The sequence below is a fragment of the Oreochromis aureus genome, linkage group 12 (genome assembly GCF_013358895.1).
Source record: "Oreochromis aureus strain Israel breed Guangdong linkage group 12, ZZ_aureus, whole genome shotgun sequence".
NCBI lineage: Eukaryota > Metazoa > Chordata > Actinopteri > Cichliformes > Cichlidae > Oreochromis > Oreochromis aureus.
Genome location: NC_052953.1, coordinates 22,096,465 through 22,118,547, shown reverse-complemented (window position 1 = coordinate 22,118,547; position 22,083 = coordinate 22,096,465). Strand labels below are relative to the sequence as shown.

Genomic DNA, 22,083 nt, shown 5'->3' with positions numbered 1-22,083 from the left:
AGCTTGAACTTCAGCAAGTCATCCTTTATTTTGGTGACTAAAGAAGGCTAAAGTTGTGTATTCTTGTCACACTGGCATTAAACATCATTGCATTAATTATGGGCCCACTGTACTGGTCTAAGGCTACAAAGCCACAAAGCCTCAAGAGAATGGACAGCGACTTGTCCATTGCCCTTTCCACCATCACTCCACAATGCACAGGAATAATAATCCTCCTATAGTCTTTATAAAACCTGCACACAAAAATCCCCTAACAGGTCTTTACCATTGTCCTAAAGGTCAAGCTCATACTTATCATTTTATGAGCACTTTTCAGTTTTGACAAGAATCACTACTTCTCCTTGGATATTGATAACATAGCAAGATTAATTTGTCTTGGATATGACTCTTTGTGAGTTTCTCCGACTTCATTTTTGGAATACAGTCAGCAAAACACAACTTTCTTTGTGTACTTTGCACATAACAGCCACAATTCACATAACCTCTGAATTTTGATGGATTGTTTATTAAAAAAAATAATTTTAAGCCACATGTCCTATATATCTGTTTAATAAAACAGTGTAAGTATTTCTGTGCTGTATCAGGAAACACAGCTGTACAGCTGAAGTATCTTGCCAGAAACTTTCCAATGAGATTTTTTTCATACCTCCTGCCCCATTTTTCACAATATACCTACTCCTGTTTTATTACATAGAGGTTGTAATGGTGCATGAAGCATCCGTAGAAGTCATATGAATTGTTGAAATGTGAGGGATAAGTGTCTGACATCTTTCTGATGGGATGCGCCTTTCTTTTCCTTTCTAAACCACATGTCAAAAAGCCCCACATTAATGGTATACTTTACCCCGCACTCCTGCTCCGCTGACAAAAAAGTAAAATGAGGATGGATGGGTTATTTACTTACAGAGAGATGGTGCTTACCACTCCACTTGATATAAAGGGTTGTGCTACTGCATTCTTCCTTGTCATTAGTTGGAAAACAACTAATGATAAGGAAGTGCCTCAACAATGCCTCCCTAATTATTGTTGGTATTGTGTCTGTGAGTCATTTCACAGTTAGCCACCCACTCCATAGCTGGATGATTTAATGTTAATAAGCACCGTAGTGATGGAACAAACACTTTTAAGGGTGCTCTTATGTAGGGGATAGATGTGCAATGAGCATCTGTTCATGGCTTGTGTGTGTTTGTGGAGCACAGGGAAAGGTGATATCTTTACTGCAAATGTAGAACATGTATAAAGGCTGCCATATGTGCTGCAGTGCCACTAACTAAATCCTCATTTGCAACAAACCACTTTAGACATTGTTTTCTTTTATTCACTGTAAGAAGAAGTAAAATGATATTTTCACACATAAATACTGATGGGCTTCATGGGAAGCTGATATCAGTAAATGCCTTATAAGCGAAACAAAGTCTCAAGCTTTTACACTTTCACTAGTCCAGAGGACTTTTCTAAACATCTTAACCATGCAAAGTGTAAGTGATTATTGCCTTTATTGTGTCTCATAGAAATGATACCTTTACCTAGAATCGCCATTTGAAGTAGTCTGTGATGATTTATGACATTGCTAGTCTGCAGGTGACTAGAAGGGAGACTGCGATAATTACTATTGCTCATTTATGGCTGAAAACACATGGAACCTTTTAAGCTGCAAGTTGAGTCATGCACTAATTAAAAGCAGGTCTGTGGCAAATTAAACTGGTTTGTGTGATAATTTTATGGATCTTCTTTTTTTAAAGCTACTGTATGCTAATTAAGGCTGAGCATATCTCCTACTTACCACCAAATGTTGGGAAGAAGCATGGGAACTCTAACAAAAGTTTTACTGCTTGAGATAACTACAGTAGAGCTACTTGGCACACAGAAGCAGGATTTGTCAGCTCCAGCAAGGAGGTGTCTGGGCTGCCATCATTAGCACTGACAGCCGACTGTCATATTTGATGCTACACTGCTAAATGGGAATACGATCCATTACCCGGATCGACTTTGCCATGGCTTCACTGGCCATGACAGTGAGAGTGATAAGCTTTACAGAGCCTTTATTTTCGGGTTTACCTCCTTCTGGTTAACATTATTGGGTTTTCAGTTGATCAGCCCTAATTAAGCACTAAAAAAGTTTTCAGTAGCAAAAACATACAATTGCTGGTCACACTAGGTATAGCTGAAAGGCAACCTACTGAATCAGATCAAACTTCTCCATCAGCTTGTTATCTTTTAAAACAACTGGATAGTAATTTGCCATACTAATGTAAGGGGCATCCACTCAAACACCCGCTGGATATCCTTGTAAAACACTACCATCACAATGAGGTTCCTACACAACCTTTCCAGGATACAAAGCACCAGTGAGGGTCAGTGTCAACACAACAGCATAAAACAGTCGGTGGCTCCCACGACTGTGTAATGCACTGCTATCATAATAACAGTGCAATCACTGTGTTAATCCCTCACCCTGACAAATGCAGGTACATCAAAACAATAATGCTGTCTTTAGTATTAAAGCGTTGCAGGGTTATAGGGTTAATGGTAATGGTTAGGAAAAAACACTGAAAAATACATTAAATATTTCATGCAACCTAGCCCCACTCAAAGTCCAAATGTATTTATCGATTCACATTAAGCCTAACAGACAAATAATTCTCTGTTTCTTTGCTTTTGTTTTAGAACTTTGCTCAGCAGCAGTTTCTGGAAAATGACTGCTGGTTAACAATGAACCTTAATGGGGAGTGCATCAGTCAGTATGTTACACTTGCTCTGCTGTGTGTTAGAAGACATTCAACTGGGAATTTGGCTGCAGTAAAATTCTCTGTACACAGAGAATAGAAGAGAGTAGAACAATAAATAGATGTAAAGGGCTTACTTGCTGACAAAAAGAGAAGTGCAAAAATGAAGTCACGAGTTCATGGATTTGCTGCTTTGGACGTGCCAGGAATTTAAAAGGCATTATTTACTTTCCATCTTGTGGAACGTGATGTTAGAAATGCCTTTCATTTTTGACACAAGTGTAGAACTTTGAGACATTGAAGATGTGACTTTTACTTACATGTTAACATTAAAAAAAGTAAATAAAAATTCAGAATAACACAATCACCTTCTGTTATGTGGAACTGGAACAGGGTCAGTTTGTGTTTTAACTTTCAATTTTCTAGTGAACTCAACTAAAGGGGTGAAATTCTTCGTGAATCAGACTAAATCAGAGTGACTGTGAAGGCCATAGAATATAATTCACATCATTGTTATAATTGTCAGCATTCAGTGACCCGGTGTGCATTATTGCTGGACAGCCTGCGTACTGTTGGCATTCTTTTGGTCCACATTGCATAACCCTCAAGGTTTTCATGGATACATTTATGCGTGTAAAACAAGCTGTTAACACTAAAAGTCACAGTCATTTAACTCTACTAACTAAACTGTACTAACTGATTTCTGTTGGTCAGTCATTGATTTAAATGCTTCTTGCAAACAAAGTTACTAAATCAAAATGGCTTATCATAGTAAAGAATGTGAGTGTACCGTGTACATATTTACCCATCATGGTAAAAAATTGGTGACCCCTATTGTTTAATATATAAAGGGGTATCTTCACCCTTATATGAATCTGTATGTACTGTATGCATGCTCTGCATAGTTTTTATGCTTGTTCATCTTGTGCACTTGCTCCTTTATCTCCACTGAACACCTTGAGGTCATATCAATTCAGGAAAGCCTGACTGGTTCCTATTTAGATTATGGATGGTTATTACTGCCTCCTGGCTGTCAGTCAGATTAAACCAATATGTCCCGGGATAGAGGCTTATCATCTCATAGAGAGTACGTTCTCCTGGTAAGAAGGAGGGGCCATTTAAATAAGCCATCTCCAGAACCTTCCATGTTCTACAAATTTATTAATGTGGTCTGAAGAAATATCAATGCATCACGTATTTATTGTACACCAATATGCTAGGTATTGCCCTTGTCTGTCAGATTACTTTATGGATTTGTCTTAATAATATAGAACTATACCACAAGAATTACACTGTTGTCCATTCCTGTGTTTGCTGTTATTTACTACAGTTAACAAATATAGTACCAGGTTCAGGGAGGGGAAAGACAAGACAGCGAAAGGAGTGCATGGGAAGGCAAAACACACACTTTCATAAAGTTAACTGTGTGCATGCAATGTATTTTTGTGTCTTCATATAGGAAGGACTGATAATGAGCCATACTGTAGAATGACCCACGTAATATTTATAGCTTGCTGGCTCGCAGAATAGCTGTGTTTTTACCACTTTTTGATATAAATGAACGAATAGATGTTTAATAGATCCAGCCAATGGAGGGAGTACACTGGTAAGGCTCTAATGACAGCTTTTGACAAGATTTGCAGGATTATAGGATTTTATGAATAGAAAATATATCAACATTCAGTTTGTCAGTCATTTTTGAATCAGCATACAGCAATTCTTTGTTTTCTGTTGTAGAGATTTCATCTGATGACTTTGTTTTAACATTTTAGCATAAAATTAGAGGCACTTTCTCAAGAATGTTAGTAACAGTTTTTAGGTTGTGGTTAAGAATGATATTTATTGAAACAAATGCCTATCTGGGTTCAGTTCATGATAAGAACACAACCATTATGATGCCAGTAATTTGCTGTTGGCATTAAACATGTCACAATCAGACCTCACATGCATCAGAATGCATACAATCAATCCAGACTCCCTCTCTAAGAGGTTCAGCATTAACGCACAACATTATCTCTGCTGCTACTGATTTCAGGAAGTCAGCGAAGTGACTCCACCTTGGTTCACCAGTCAAAGATTTTCACTTTCACCATTTTAGTCTAGCTGAACATGTAGGTAATCTTTAATATATATTTTTATTATTTATTTAAACTGAGAGTCTATTTTTTGTCCACAGTTTATCCTGATGCTCACTGCTGTGGGAAATAAGCTATGTGATTCAGCTAACATTGGGTGTTTTGTTATTTTTATGGAGAACACCAACAATTAGAGACATAAATTTTGCCAACCCACTGTACTTTCAATATTTTATGCACTCTTATGATTCACCACTTCAACACTTGGATAAACATAAAACCCATCCTTTTATGCATCTCTGTCTTCTCAGCATGTGTATTTATGTGTGGGTGTGAATAGTTGTCTGCACTCTGAGGCATATGTTTTTTTTTTTTTTGCCTTTGTCAAGTGTGCAGCTTTGTGTGTGTGTAGCGTTTTGTGTGTGTGCACATGCGTGTACGTGTGTGTATGTGTCTGAGGGCTTGCAAGTGTGCGTCTTGACCCTTATGGTAAGGCTGAAGAGAAAACGGGAGCAGAAAGAAAACCACACTAAGTGAACCGTGGAATGCGCTTGGTTTGGGGATTACATTGGCCCGTGTGCATGGTAAAACACAAAGGAGAGCTTCTGCTGCCAGGCAGATGAGAGGTTGAGAAAGTGCTTGGCTTTGACTCTGTGTGGCTTCAGTTGAAGCTTTCTCTCACATTCAAAGCAGCATTAAAAGCTGTGGTTCCCTCTTTAATTGTATCTGTTTATCTTATTTATGACTAAGTGAATCATTTTTCCCTTCAGTTTACAGATGCTGCTGTCTGGATTCAAATCGTATATTTCTGTCTAAAGACTACCACATCTAATGATCCACTAAATAATTTTCTAGACATTTAGGAGATGTCTTGAATAAAAACCCCTTTTTCATAAATAAGGGTCAAAATAAAATAAATAAAAAGAAAACTTATTTAAAATCCCCTGAGAGCACTTTATTTGATTTCCACATCCAAAAACACCACAGGGAGCAGAAGCTGACAGAGCACTGATGTTTGGTTTATAAAAAGAATAAAATCTGGTCTCCAAATGGTTCTGTGTGTTGTGGCTGGAAATGAAACAGATTTCTCAGATGGTTTTGTATATATTTGCACCTGTGTGCAATGCAGGCACTCTATGTCTGCTTTTCTGCTTATGCAGGCTTCACCCTCTCCATATGTTAATGTCTAATTAGTATTCAGTGCTGTGGATGAAAAAAATGTCCATGACATTGAATCATACTTTAATTAAGCAAGAATTGGTAAGCAACATCATTAGCTATTGAGAAATAATAGACACGCATACTTATTATGCTCTGTACAGCAGCAAATCTCAATACATTCAGGCCTCGTTTGTCCATCCATCCATCCATCCATTCCTGGTAACACATTCTGTTCATCCCCAATAATAATGACAATCATATTTATCATCCTTGCATCTGATGCCCTTGGTTGACTGCCTCTGCATCTGTGCCCAACTTTTGGGCACGTCTTTTGGACCAATTTCACATCTAATGATGGAGACAGAGGGTTGTGGTAATGTAAGCAGACAGGCCAAATCTAAGCCACAAAGCTGGACTGGGTCTTGGGAGCCAGGGATGCAGCTAGTAAGTATGTGTGCCACAGGGGCTAATCCTACACTGGTCCAGAATGATGAACACATATTAGGGAAAGGTAACAGACCAGGACACGTGTATGGATGGGGCATCAGATGTTATACTGTGCCAGGTTATGTTTCATGGCAAAACTGGAGAGCATGTCTGTTGGCAGGATATTGTACCCTACAGGTAGCAGGTGTTTCTGCCTTCACATACTGTGTGCTCAAGGGAATTACACTTAAATGAAACCTTGCATATGATAGCACAAAATGTAATTATCAGTATAGCTGAATCTGTTGCAATACAGCTGCGGCATTAAATACATAGTTGTGATGAAGCTAATAGGACTTTTCTCTCTTCCCTTTTCCCCCTTTTTCTCCTTTGTGTCTCAACAGCAGCAGATGGTGAGGAACCAACTTCAGCAGGTGGGAATTTTTTATGCTTGGTAACGTGATTTCCATTCATTTGTTTTCATGCAAGTGTGTGTGTGTAGAAGGGAAGATAGAGAAATGGAACGAGCCAAGCCTCGTCCTTCCTTCATTACTCCTGAGTCTAATTCCTGCATTGACTCCCTGCTCATGCCGGGCCAGAAACAGTCATGATTACATCATTTAGCATTTCACTTCATAAGGCAGCCCTATTTAAACTTCCTCTAATAGTGTGAATCTGAGAAATATCTTGTCTTTGTCTAGTACAGAGTTTTGAGATTGAGCTCACAGTTCAATTTGGTCCACTGATTGCTTTTGCATGACTGTTTTTCAGTGGAAATGAGATATGGTGGATACCTGAGCGTTTATCATATTTCTCAGGGTGTTTCTTTTTCCTTGTGTGTGAGTGCTGATTTTATAATCCATTTACTTAAAAGCAGCATTAATCCATAGCAATTCCAATATGTTTATTCTAGAGTTAATGCAGTGCATCCATAAATACATGCCATTAGCATCAATCTTGATGTACATTGTATTCACTCCCTATGGAGTGGTCTGAGTGTATTCTTTTTTTGCTGGCTCCAATAGATGCTAAAGTACTTATCTCTGAATTATCATACAGATGTTAAAATCATATTTTTAAGGTATCATATTTGGTATTCCAAAGTACTGCTTCTGATTATTGAAATAACTAATGTAACAAGAGTTTTATTACAAAAGCAAGACCACAGAGGACAACAGTAAACAAGAACCTGATTTATCTTCATCAGTGATGTAATTAAAATGTCACTTCACATCCTCGGGAAGTACTGCAGCTGAATATAAAATTCTTCTTTCGTTGCATCCTCAACAGCTACAGTAATTGCCTTTGTCTATGTTTCTTTCATTAATGTTAATCCTTGCTGGTTTGTTGGAGATCAAGTAGGTTAAAAAAAGAATGATTTATTTAGATTAGACATAATACCCCAGGAATCAAAGTAGTTTGCTGCAGCAATGCAAAGAGTTGGTTAATCGCAGAGTCTAATCACTTAAGAAAAAACAAACACTTGCACTGTGTACTGTATACTGTTGGGTCCATTGGTGTTTGACAGTCACTTTTTGGCAATTGTGCCTCTCTAAACCACCACAGTGGATCTTTAATCAAACAATCAAGATGCCATTGAAGTGAAGTGCAGACTTTCAATTTTAATTCAAGATTTACAAAAGTATTGCATTGTTTGTTTAGGAATCACAGCCATTTTATTCACAGTCCCCCATTTTCAGAGGCGAAAGTAACCGGACAGTTAACTGACATGTAGTTGACTGCAAAGGATCTTGATCCAAGCATTAGCAACAATGCTAACATTGAATGACAAATGACATTTGTTTGAGCCTTTCGCTTCTGTTTTGTACAGATGTAAAACTACGACCATACTACATACAAGGTTAACTTTCCAGTATAACTTTATGTGCTGAAAATGGTTTTATTTGTGTATGTTCAATGTGTTAGACTTGTACATAGTTAAACATATATTATCAAATAATGTTGAATCCTGGATATGGATTTGTAAGCATTGAAATTTGAAATAAGGGGGTAGGAACAAGAAAAGTGTAAACTTCATCCTACTCCTTTTCGAGCACACACATTCTGTAGACATAGATATATACATGAAAACATGATGATTTTTAAGTTTTGTTTTTTTGTTTTTTTCTGTTGTTATTTCAATTATATTTGCATGTTCGAAATCAAATTATATCTATCTAAGTAGCAAAATCACAATGCACAATTTAAAAAATTAAATATTAAATTTCAAATGTCAGTTTTCCATTGTTATTTATTTATATTTTATTAAAAGTTCAATGTCAGAATGCGGGAATTTCATTTAATTGTCTGGTGGAACGAATGTGACACAATAGACAAAATAGACAGGCGTCTCAAGGGAATATGTAGGTATGAAATCCAGTCACTGCTTTCTACTTTTGCTACTAAAATAATATGTTTGCCTGCTGTATAAACTACTTTTTGGCATCAGCATCCATCTGGCTCTTTGCACAAATACCTATCATAAATCGTTTTTTCCTAAAGCATTTCAAAGCAACTTTTCATGTATTATACTCATTTCAGATCAGAGCAGCGAGAACACGGCAAGAAAAAATAATTATGGAGTGAGAAAATGAACTGAATTAGGTATGACTTGTGACCACTGACCTGGAACTGGACTGAGGCAGAAAATAGGACAGAGTGATGTGGAAGGCCAAATTGCTCATGACAAGTTTGAAGAATTTAGCAAATCAGCTGCTATTTCACAACATTTCATATCCTTACTCTACACAGTTTTCATACTTTGTCTCCAATCATACAAAGGGGGATATTGTTTGCTGTGTTTGGTCTGTGTTTATTATGGTTATTTGGCAGTGTATGAATACTGTCCAGTCATCTACACAGCTCCTCTTTAAAGCGGTGAGTGTATACTATAAAAGTATCGTTTATTAAGCACCTGGTATGTTTTATGAGCAAAACCAATTTCATTAAAAAACACATGAACACGGCTGTTCTTTGATCTGCCTCGGTTGGAGGAATTGAAACTTTTAAGGCCTTTTTACTTCCTTTACTAATTGCAGGGGCTGCATAAATTACACTTTAACAAGAAAACTATATATTTTCTGAATTCTGTTCATCAACCTTTATTGCACAATCTCAGCGGTTGCAGTATGTGGAGTCAAAATACCATGGATACTACTGAGACCGAAGAAGCATATTTGAGCATATTTAATTGTAAAACTAACATTTGCCAAGTAGAAAGTTGAATATTAGCTCTCCAGTGAACAAGTTGGAGCCAGCCTTTGTCATATTTTCAGAAATGTTATTGGTAGACTGGGAATTTTATTTAACATATATAATTTAGATTTTGCTAATAAACATTAGAATTTTTAAAAAGTGTCATGTTTTTTTAAGAGACCCCTGTGAGAAAAGGTACGGCTCTGACATTTTCATGGCATTTAGTCTCTGACAAGACAGCCTTCATTTCTGCTTTTCTTTGGATCTTTCTAGAAGGATGGTGGTCTTCAATGTGACCTCTTCTTTTGAGTGACATATTCCAAAGCATTTTTGTTGCTGCACGAGTCTTACTACTTTTACCTTCAAGTGTATTTGTCTGACATTGTCAAATCCTGATGGGCGGAAATGGCAGAGTGGGAAGGGCACGGGAGAATAAAAGGCCAAAGACTCACTAAAAGCCCAACCGTCCGGCGGCTCACGCTGAGAGCCTCGATGTAATATTGGTGGTGCAGTGCCAGCTTCCATCAGTTGAAATGCAGGATGGATGCAGTGACCATGAGCCCATGAGCCAGTAAAGTCATCATACAAAAAGGCTAGGTTAAAATAGATTTGACGCAATTAGGGCATATCAGATGTCTCAGCAAAGTAGCAGGGTGCAGCTTCTGAGCTGAAGAGCTTAAATGTAAATTTCATACTCTTGAGGCAGGTAAAATGTGTGTGTGTGTGTGTGTGTGTGTGTGTGTGTGTGTGTGTGTGTGTGTGTGTGTGTGTGTGTGTGTGTGTGTGTGTGTTTTTAAAGATATTATGAAAGCTTAACAGTGTGGTTGAATCCTGGCTTGTCATTGTTAACTGGGGACTGTTGAAGATGGCAAAAAATCGAACTGAAATTCAGAGTTGACAGTCACACAGCCATTTCAGTTTTGTTATTTAAATGTCTACCAAATTGATCTAAGTAGGTAAAGGCTGCTCGGTGTTGCTGTCAAAAACATCAGGAGTTGCGTACTAATATTTGTGGTGCCAGATTAAAAGCATTTCCTCCCATGTTGCTGCACAGTAACTTTTTCCCTGGGATCAGCAGAAATATGCACATGGGGACAATGCTTTGCCTGACCTGCTCATAACCCTAAACAATGCATGTATCCAAACAAGCAGTAGGAAGACATCTTTCCTTTATCTTGGATTTAATTTTCTTTGAAAAAGCTTTAATACATCATTCAGATTGTAAATGTTGTTCTCTTTGAGTCTAGAAAAAAACATAATGAACAAGGGGCTCTGGGTTCATTCATGTCCATATAAATTCAACTGACTATTAATACCTCAAGCTTTTCACTTCAGCTGTGCTTTCTAAAAATTGACTGCTATCATTATTATTAGCTGTATCACTTCTTTCAGGCTAAGCAAGAGTATGTGCAAAGCATGAAATACTGTCTCCCAAATGCCTGAATTCCTCATACATTTGGGGTGAGCTAATGCTTGTGACAGCTTTCATTAAAGATGGAAGAGCACATACGTAGCCTTAAGCCTGAAAATGTCAAATCTCTGTGATTGATCTGCAAGGAAACAAAGGATGCTTTCCTGTGTTTAACCATTGGTCAGGATTTCACAGCTGATTGATTGGCCTCTCTTTGCAGCCAGAAAAGAAATCACAATGCCCATGCTGGACACAACACAGGCTTGCATCAATCACTATGCAAGTCTTAGCTTGCAGGGCAGCAGCTAACATTCAAATTCCCAAGAAAGCTCCTAGTGTTTCCTCCTTGCATTATCCACAGTATTAGGATAGTTACTATTAATCTGTAAAGATTACAAGTTATTGTGCTAAAAATATCGTGAGTAATGCAACTATAACAAATTCCTCTTAAGGTGTAATTCCTCCTAAAAAGTATTTGAATGACAGAGTCATCACTGCTGCTGAACAAGCTTTACTTTCTACAGCGATGTTATGTCTCAGTCACACAGGCTGAGAGACTGGTTGGTTAAACCTCTGTCACCTCTGGTTGGCGAGTGGAGGTGTCTGCTGCTGTGTGTAGTCACTCGTAGTTTACACAGAAGATGCCACTTTGTCTGAAAACATTCCATTTAATCTCTAAGCTGTAGTGAAACTTGAAAAAGCACGCCACACACTGAAATTTGTGACCGTCAACAACCAGCATATTTCAGACAGCGCGACTTTTACTTTGAAGGTGAGCAATTTTCACTTCCTGTTTTCTGCACTTTTAAAAGTTTCACTGCTATTTTACCAAGTGCTTGTGTTTGCACACAAGTTGGCAACAGTAACTCTAACTGATTACAGTTGCATTCATTTAGTGATTTAACTGAAACTAGTAGTAGCATTAGCAACTAATACTTTGTACATGGTGTTTGTGTGAAGAAAACACAATTTAATACCACACCATGTCCACTCCCTTGCCTTTTCTTGGAAAGTTGCTTCTTTTCTCTAAGTAGTGTTTGGTTTTTCCTCTCTGTTGCTTCCATCATGGCTCCCAGTACTTAATCCTTTCTAGAAATGGGCAGCTGTTGGAGTGAATAAGGGATTTCTTTCTTTTTTTGTTTATAGCATTAAAAAACACTTCTTTCTTAATGAAAATCATCATCCTCTTAGTTGAAAAGTTTGGAGAGTATAAACAAATTTATTTCTTTTTAAAAAAATGTTTTTGTAACTCTTATTTTCCCAAGAAATAAGAAACAGTACCCAGTTTTATTTTGGTTTATGTTTTTTGTAAGTTTCTGAAAAGTTGTGTCAGTCTCAGTCCACTGAGGGCACGAAAGTAGCTGTTGCAATTTTCATGTGGTGTTTTCCACTGGCGAGACAATTTGCTCTCTCTCTCAGATGAATAGTTTTTGATATTATATGCTGAGTGGATGTCAGATTTTTGTATGTGTGCTAATGTGATCTGGCATCTGATCCTGACTCACAATTCTGCAGTTCCTCAGTTTTTGGCTTATTTTTAACTCATACCATACAAATGCTTGCTTAATTTCCGGCACACTGGGGCGTTTTTTTTTCTGTTTTTCTTTTTTTTTGACAGAAATTATGAAATCTAATGTAGTTGTCGTAGTAAACACTCTTTGTATCTCTCTAACGCACTAACTGAGAATCCATTCCCTCCCTCTTTTCTCTCCCACTACCTCCTTTTGTCCCCACTTTTTCTGTTTTATGCACTTGCCATTAGGGATGCTGTCAGTACAGCATGGTGCGACTATAGATCATCACATCAAAAGAGCCCTGAAACCTGTCACCCCCCCTTTCTCGCAGTGAGCAGGTCCTCTGTGAAAGCTATTATACAAGCCTCTGTTCAACTGATTATCCACCACTCTGATTATTACTGATACAGGTCCAGGCTTTGAAATAGCATGACTTCGATAGGATTACCTCATTTGAAATTCACACCTAGAGGCCTACTAATTCCAATGAGAGAAAAATAATAGAATCGGTAGTGATTTTGTATTTATTTGTTTATTTACTTCATTTTTTTTCCTATTCTTTTTATGGGTTGGGGCTAGTGTGAAATGGTTGCCCCGTTGATGTAGTAAACAATTTAAGGCTGCAGCTTTTTACTTGACGTTGTCAAATGTTGTGCTCATGGCTGCTAATTTGTCAAACTGACTTAAGAGGGCATGAGATTCTCACCCTTGAGACTTCTTCTTGTTTCCTATCGCTTAAAATGAAATAAGAGACCTGTCAAAGCACAGTTTCCCTGTCAACACTAAGATATGACTGTAAAATGACTGGAATAGAAATTGTATCACAAGATAGGAAACTCTTACAAGGGCATGCTGTTGGAAAGAATTCGGATTTGCTAGTTCTTTTCTCAGCAGACTTGTTGAAACTTTAGAGTCATGTTAGATATCATTACTAAATGCAGATTGTGCAGTCAGTTCATGCTGTTGACAATGTGGTAGCTCTTGTTTATAGATTAAAAACCATTAAAGATAAATAGATTCAAAAAATAAATACTGTACTAAAATTAGCCCATTTGTGTGGGTCCCCTAAGCTCAATTGCTGCTCCATTATATAAATATCAATTAACTGGTTCCCAGGTAACATAGTGGTATAATAATATATTACATTTGAAGTTTTGTGGATATAAATTAAATCAAAATCATGCTTTTATAAGCTGCTTTAGTTGCATAAATGCTAAACATGGGTCATTTTAGCCCATTGGCAGATGGTTGCTAGGCAACATCATGATGCCACAGTGTTTTGATATAAATCAGAACATAATATTCCAATTTTGTAAATGTGAATTTACATGCTATTTATTATGAAATTAAAGTGATACTATGCAATGTAAGGTGTGATGGGTGCATTTTAGCCCTTTGGTAGCTGGTTGCTAGGGAACATGACAACATCATGATATAGAATAAGAACCTTCATTGGCTAAAGATGTCTCCCATATTTGGTCGCTGTACTTGTGATCCTGTAGGAGGAGTTTGCAGACAGGCAGACGATGATTTTGTGGTTTATAATAAGATTTAATCTGAACATTACATTTTACAATAAATGATCAATTGACACGTACCTAGCTAGCACCCAGATGCCTGGGTGTAGGCGTGGGTGACGAGGGTTGACATGCAGCAAGGAGGCTGGGGCGGATGCAAGCCTGGGCTACCACAGTAAGAATTCAGCCTAAGTGCATGGTGCACACACATCACTAGGTGAGCAACGAACACGCCCCATCAATCTGCAAAGTTTTGACAGGCTCAGTGCAGTTGTACAACTCAATGTATAAAAGATTAGACAGATATTGGCAGGTTTTTGAGTTATGAAACCTACAAGCTTGCATCTAGGCGTCATCATTTACATTTTGCCCCATACTGCAGGCTAGTTCATGAAAGATTTTGAATGTCAGTGTTGTGGGCATTGGCAGTTAATTAATTCATTGCTGTATCATACACAGCAGGTTTTGTTATAATAATTTTTATTCATAGCCTTAGTTATCATTATGGGTTGCAAAGAGATACCATAACGAGAACAAAAAAAGAAAAGAAAGAAAAAACAGCAACAAACATGGAAAGAATCATGCTCCAACAGAGTTATTAATCATTACCGGTGTAACTCTGAGGGGTTTTCTTTTTTCCTTTTTTTTTGCTTGTTTTATTGAAATTCTTTCTATTGTTTGCTTAAATCCCAAAGCATGAATTCTCTAGTGGCGAAGCTTCCCAGTGTTCTGTGCACCCAAATATTGATGAGAAAACAATGGTAATGATGAATGGGGTTTTGTTTACACAGCATGAATACATGTGCTTTGTGGCTATGAATATGAATTCCCTTGCAAATTAGTGTTTGGCTCATATGAGCCTTTTGTGTTCTGAGCAGCACTGACCCTCAGACAGGGTACAGCATAAGTGTTTGATTTTCTGTAGGAATGCTGAACTGTGGTTATCTGTGCACAATATGGGTAAACTTCAACCAAATGGACAGATTTTGTTGGTGGAGGTCATTTGCACAGCACTGAAAGCAATAAAAACATCCACTGAAGCAAACTATGCAGAAAACAGTACTTTCCAATACAAATGAAGTGACTTAAAGGATTGCCTCAGTTTATTAGTAGAGTTATTGTATATTGGTTTCTCTTCTTCTTATTTTAGCACCTTTGTGGTCCAGCTACCCAATTTCACTGTGCAAGAAACTGCACAATGACAATAAAAAGCTCTAAGCTCTCTAAGCTCTAAGCTCTAAGTTCACTACAATTTTCAGAAATTCAAGCGATGTTGCTGTCTTTTGGTAATGCTTTTGTGATGCAAAAGAACTTTGGAACACCAAAGGGCAACAAGTATCTCAATAAAAAAGCCATTGCAGTCATTGCAGTTAACAATTTAATGTACATTGGAGCAAAATAAGATCAGAATGTGAACTTTTTAAAATGTTTTTTTCACCAATATATTTATAACTATTAAAAAGAGGTCATCGGCCATTCTGCAGCACATTCATGACTTTATACTACACCTTATATTGTTCAAACCCTCAGAGAATTGCTGGTTGGCTAGCCTGCCCCTAGTATTCAGGACAGCAGCAATACTTTCACAGTGGCAATCACTTGAGCAATCACTTCTTCAGAGACTATTATTTTGCTCTGTGGAGTACAAATGCAGTACAATCTTAATAACGATTCTCCATTTTTGGGGACGCATGAACAGAAACTCTTAAAACTGGTGAACTGTTCACAACAATGGCCGTTTTTCATTTATTAAAAAAAAATAAATCTTGTTTCAAATTTAAGTAACTGCTTAGTCAAAACTCAACTTTTTTGTGTGAGCATCTGTGTGTGTACGTATGTGTGGGTGATGCCGTGGGTACATTTCAGTGCATAGATGGTGGTGCTCCATTTTACCTTGCAGCTAGTCTGTGCTTTTCGCTTAGCACTGTGAGAATGAAGTGTTGCCTTCCTGGAGGGGACACATTCAGTGATTTCTAGATGGTGCCTTGGGCCGCCCTCTAGACAACAGACACCAGCAGCAGTCACTGAAAGCCAGACTCTCCCGACACTCCTTTCATCCTCAGTTTCTCCTGTCAAGCTGTTTTACTTACACACCACCTCACAATGTCTCCCAGTGTAGCTTATGTATTAAAACTTTGTGTGTTATTGTGTGCTATTAAAAACTGTAGATGTGTTTAATGGGACACCCATTGTTTAGTTTATTAGAGTACTGGCTGGATAACGATGTCTAAGTACACTTTTGTATCCTATACCAAAATTACTGTGGAATATTATCAGCTGCAATTTGCTCTTGTGTGTACAGTTAAGATAAAATAAAAAAAGGCCACCCCCATCATCGGTGTCTGTTTTCTTCTTTTTTCTGTGCAGGTCCTTGCCATCCAAACCCATGCCACAACAGAGGAACGTGTGAGATCAGTGAGACCTACAGGGGTGATACCTTCATTGGTTATGTGTGCAAGTGTCTACCAGGTTTCAGTGGAGTTCACTGCCAACACAGTAAGTTGGACCAGCCTCTTCCCTGTCCCTTATTTAAAGTGTCTCGAACGATTACGGAACTTAATATAAATTCAAAGGGTTTGCAAGGCCTCTGTGTCTCCTTTATGGCATTACCAGGAAGAATGATTGGTCTGTTTGATCATAACGATTTTCTAACAGGAGTCAAATAATAACCTTGAGCAGTGAACAGATGTTGAAAAGCTGACAAAAAGTAAATTCCTGGTGAAAGGACGAGTTCAGCAAAATGATAGTGAGTTCAGGAGAGAAAGGAAAAGCTGAGCTTGCTTCCTTTTGTTGAGCATGCTCTTAATAAAGGTTGGTGTCAGAGGGTTTGTGCTGCCTGTGAGATAACTCTCGACAGTATGTTAGACTGGGAACACTGTTCTCATCCCATGCACAATTTATGCTGTCTTTGAACTGACTTTTTGAACTCTTAAACTAGCACCCGGAATATGGGGACAAGGGTAATGACTGCAATCATGGGGTACAAGCACATTTCGGTGTGACCAACACTATCTATCCTTAAACTATTATTAAGACCGAACATGTAACCGACAATACTGTCATACAATGCAACTGTGTGAGCGTGTTCCTGGCCCACATTTTAAAAAAGAAACAAAACAGTGGCAAGTCAGATATATAATTATTTTTCTTTGAACAGCAACATGTATCAATTCATGTTTCAAAGCTTCATCCAGCCATTGTTTAGATCCAATATCTGTTCCGACAGAATGAGGCTGTTTCACTTTAAGTATTCTTAGTGGTCTCAGCAGTTTTGCAGTCAATTTAATAACAAGAATGTGTCAATAATACTTACAAAAATAGTCTGTTATTAAACAGGACTGCTAAAGCTGAGCAAATTAGACTATTCATTTGAAAACGAAGAGTCAGGTAGCATGGTTGTTAGCAGCGTTGCCTCACAGCAAGAAGGTCCTGAGTTTGAAGCCACTGGCCAGCTAAGGCCCTTCTGTGAAGCGTTGGGACATTTTGTTTTTAAGTTTATTCCTAGTTAACCTTGGTGGACAGAACCCACAAAGAATAAACTTAAAACCTAGAACAAAATTCTCTTAAACTGAATAAAAACAGAACTAAAACTAAATATTTTCAAACAATAAAAGTAGCGGCCACAGGTGCTACCCCTCAGCCTCCTAGTAGATGTGCCTATTGTATTAGTTAGAAAGGTAATTTTCAGAAACATTGACCTCTGACCTTGAACTCAGAGTCACTCTGAGTGAGGATTCACACTTGTCTGAGATTTTTAGGAGATGCATCAATTGTATCAATTAAAAAAATCCCATGTGACGTCCTTCTTGAGTTATCGCACTCACAAGATTTTCAGAAAACCTTACCTCTTGTCCCTGAGTCTGATGTCACTGAGGTTTTCCCACATTCGAGATTTTTTTGTAGATGCACACTTGTGTCAATTTGAAACTCACTCACTCACTTCGTTCTCGAGTTATCCCATTTCAGTGTCCACGCTGTGCGCCCACCTGCCCCCCAGGCAGGGTGACAATACCCCATCGGCTTTTTATAGCTGAGGGGTAAAAACGAATTAGTAAATACTAAACTACAATAATCCTGCTCTCCAGGTAATCTGTCTTACAACTAAATGTGCATCGGGGTGGCTGTAGCTCAGGAGGTAGAGCAGGTCACCTACTGATCGGAAGGTTGGTGGTTCGATCCCTGGCTCCTCCAGTCTGCATATCAAGTATCCTTGGGCAAGATACTAACCCCAAGTTGCTCTCTGATGCATCGGAGTGTGAATGTACTGTAGTTAGAAAGCACTAAGTATAGAGAAAGTGGTTGTGTGGTCGGGTGAATGTGGCATATTGTATACAGCGCTGTATACAGCGGAGAGTAGATAAGCGCTATATAAGAATCAGACCATTTAGGTTGATTGATGATTCTAAACTTGCTGTATGTGTGAATGTCTGTCTGTTAGCCGTCAGTAGGTTGGCAGCCTGTCTGTACCCCAAGTATTGTCCTATAGCAGCTGGGATTAGCTCCAGCACAGCCGTGACCCTAAATTGTATAAGCAAAAGAAAATAAATTGATGGACATAATAATTGTATCAGCAGACAATTAATTCAAACCTTTACATTTTCGATTGACACCCGGGATTTAGACGTAGCATATAGCTTTCTCTGTGTGTGCCAAAATCGTGCTAAATCCCGCAGTATGATATATAGGCCAAGTTCTGTGGCTTTCCTGCCTCTGCGTGTGCTTGGCTGAGCATTGTATTAGCCTGCATAACACAGTTGTCCTTCACTGCCGGTGTGCTTGTAAGTAATGGCTTTAATGTATCATGGTGCAAACCGTGTGGCGTGATGGCTCCTTCTTAGTTTGTAAGAGAGAGGATTTGTAGAGAGAGAGAGCATGGAGAGATGTTAACCAACGCCTAACAAAAAATGTGCGCCAAGGTTAAAGAAGACAGCAATGTGGTTTTTTAACTCATAAAAGAAATTGTTTTTTATGCTGCACTGGTCAGTGTCAGGCATAAAACAGAAAAGGAAATGGAAGGAGTCAGTAGATCAATGTTATGTCATCATGTTTGTCTCCAGCCTGAACTGTGAGCAACTGGCTATCATTCATGTCATAATTCAGTTATTGTTTCCTATTACGCCCTGGGGTGGTGGGAAACTGATTCGATACAGTCTGAATACACATTAAAGTCTGCCAATTTTACTCATGGACATTACGTCTGAATGGCAGAGAGTCCTGAGAGAGACAGGAGGGAGACATTAATAATCAAATCTGTTTCTGGATAATTCCTGCAATTAAATTATAAAGCGACACATATAATGACAGCTTAGCTGGCTTAATAATAGTAAGGTACTGGCGTTAATGCACGATAAGCTGAAAGGTATATTGTGCACCTTCACAATTTTGAAAATGTATCAAACATTTTCATTACTGGTGGACAGAGTTTTATCGGAAAGTTTGAGTTATTCACAGTCACTGTAGCAAAGGAAAAAAATGCAGTATTTGATATTGGGTTGGTTCACTGGTTAAAACTGTTGCCTCATAGAAAAAAGGTTATTGGGTCCAAACCTCCTGGTTGACCGGTGACTTATATTGAGTTAGGTTTGCCCTCAGCCAGTTCAAAGACATGCTAGATTAATTGTTAGGTGTGGATATGAGACTAAACGATTGTCTGTGTCTCTGTGTTGACCCTCTGATCGACCGGTGACCCGTCTAGGCTGTAGCCAGTGTCTTGACTGTAAATTGAACTAGCAGTTAAGAAAAGATGAACAGATTGGAGATCCCCTAGTCACTAGTTTGGTAGATAGCTATAAAGCGATAATAAAATAAATTGATTGTATTACCTTTGCACAAGTTGATCCCTCCTGAGCCTAAGCACAGGGGATAGTTTAATAGACAGAAGTTTTAATTTAAAGCTACTGTTAAGCTGACATATCGTATTAGTCTGCAGTTACTGTTGATTACACATAAAAAAAAAGAAGCAAATTAATTATGGTAGGCTAAGTCATCCGTTATTGTATGAAAATGTAGTTAACCTTTTGGTGCTTTCTTGCTGTTGTAGCTTTTCTCTTTGTGCAGTTATTCTGTTTGTGCCACACGGCTTCATAACGAGGTGATTATGTTGCATTATTCAGTGTTATGCCCCCCACACTTCTTCTCGCAGCCACTGGGCTCAACGGTTTTTGTGGCAGAAACATTGCAGTGCAGGTAGCGTTAGAGAGTTGGTGCTCTTTGGAAACTATTTCTACATGCTAAATGTTAGCAGTGACAGCTTTTATCACTTGTGACATTTGGTTTGTCCCATTTTGAAGCCTTGAGAAAAGCATTTTCACAGTCGTTGGCTTTTTGAAACTGGATGTGACGACGAGGGGTCAATCTGCACACTCATTGGCTCTAAGTCACAAGTCTGCAGCCAATGAGCATATCCTAGATAAGCCTCCTTTGTGGACTTCTAATGACTAAAATAAAGTAATGTTTTATTTATTATGACCAAAAATGGAAGAGAAATAGTTGCACAGAGGCAGCTCCAAGTTTTTTCAGGCAAATTTGCTTTTATATTTTTTAAATTACATTTTTTATTTTTAAAACTTAGCCTTTTTCGACTCTTCCCAAAGTGATGAGATTTTCACATTCAGGTCAGATGTTCAAGTATCACAGCTGAAGGTGATGACAGCATGCTGGCACACTAACTGTGCAGTTAACACAAAGTTTGACAAGCTTGATTTCAGTCAGCCGCGTCATATGAAAGTAAAAGATAGAGTATTTTGTCTCTGGGCTGTCAAAGATGAGGTGAATTTTATTGTGCTTGTATTAAGTTGGGTTTTAAAGCAATTCTTAGTCTGTCTCAATCTCGTCTGAAAGCCGTGGCTTTCTTTTGGTTAGTGTCATTGCTTTTATTATTATAGTCATTATCATCACAAAGTCATTCATCTTTCAGATAGTGTGGCGTCATGTCCCTGTGGTGACAGGAGAACAAATGCAGCCTTATTGGGCAAGTAGCCAAGCGCCGTAATGAGCTGTCACAGTGTGAAGATTGGGACTGATTGCCTCAGACGTCATGAGGTTGCAGATCATTTTTAGGGCACACGTTCTCGGTCTGTCAAGGACAAATGTTGTATAAACTGTAGGTATTTTTTCCTGCTGTAAGAAAGTTGTGATAAAGTCAAACATACACGTTTTATGTTTCGATTACTAAAACAATAATTTGATGTGATGCAGTGATGCCTGTTTTTGAAAAATCCAAAGTTAAAGGCAGTAGATAAACTGCTTTTCAAGCAGAAATGTACTGCATAAAGACCCTGTTTTAAAAAGAGATAAAAGAATTAACAGGTTAATTGGGCTAAACTGTCTCTTAGATGGCAAGTGCTCTCTTTCTCATTCGATCTTCCTCCAATCTTTCATAGCCTGCAGGTCCTTTCAATAGATGCCACCTCGTGCTCGTGGATCAATATGTTTCTTTGGCTTTCTTTCCTTTCTTTCTATAAGACACCAACAGATCCGGATTGATTGGTGGAAAAAATTGTGAAAAGCTTTAGTTATTTTTATTCAGCCCCTTTATTTGATCATGTATCGTATTCCTATAATCCCAGACCCGCCACCTCACAAACCTCTTGCCACAAGATAATCAGCCACTGTTTATGGCTGTGGCCTGATGTAAAGCCGCAGGGAACCATTACTGTTAGTTAGTTCACCTGGGGGCTGAACGAAGACTGACTTCCATCAGCACATGAAGAAAAAAAGAGACTTCATAACTCCCTCTGCATGTTATGTCTCGTAGCCCATTTATTGACCTGATTAGTGTATTTCGGAGCAAGTAGGGAGGCATCCGGAGATCATTACTTATTCGTTTGTTGTGTGATTCTTGTGTGTCTGTCCTCAGACTCTCCACCTTTCCAGTTTGATTTTCCAAAAAGCAAAAAAAAGAGAAAAAAGAAAAACGAAGATGTGGCTTTTTCACCCTCGTCTGTTTTTTTGTGCTCAATTTACTGCCTAAGATAACAGCACTAAAACCCGAGGCAGCATGAATGAGTAAACGACAGTGGTTATTTGACTGCAACAACAGCTTGTGCTTGTCAGCTA

The 22,083-nt window shown here is 38.3% G+C and overlaps 1 protein-coding gene across 3 annotated transcripts in view; it reads left to right on the top strand.

Moving 5' to 3' along the window:
• The window catches only part of LOC116317466 (EGF-like repeat and discoidin I-like domain-containing protein 3), a 126,225-nt gene that overhangs the window by 24,324 nt on the left and 79,818 nt on the right, over positions 1-22,083 (top strand). Inside the window, exons 2-3 of one of the 3 annotated variants that reach the window (XM_039620959.1) lie at positions 6,796-6,822; positions 16,393-16,521. In XM_039620959.1, the coding sequence (XP_039476893.1) occupies positions 6,796-6,822; positions 16,393-16,521 (156 nt within the window). Of the gene's footprint in view, positions 1-6,792; positions 6,823-16,392; positions 16,522-22,083 lie in introns of all 3 variants that reach the window. The other 2 variants (XM_039620958.1, XM_039620960.1) reach the window with 2 other exon arrangements.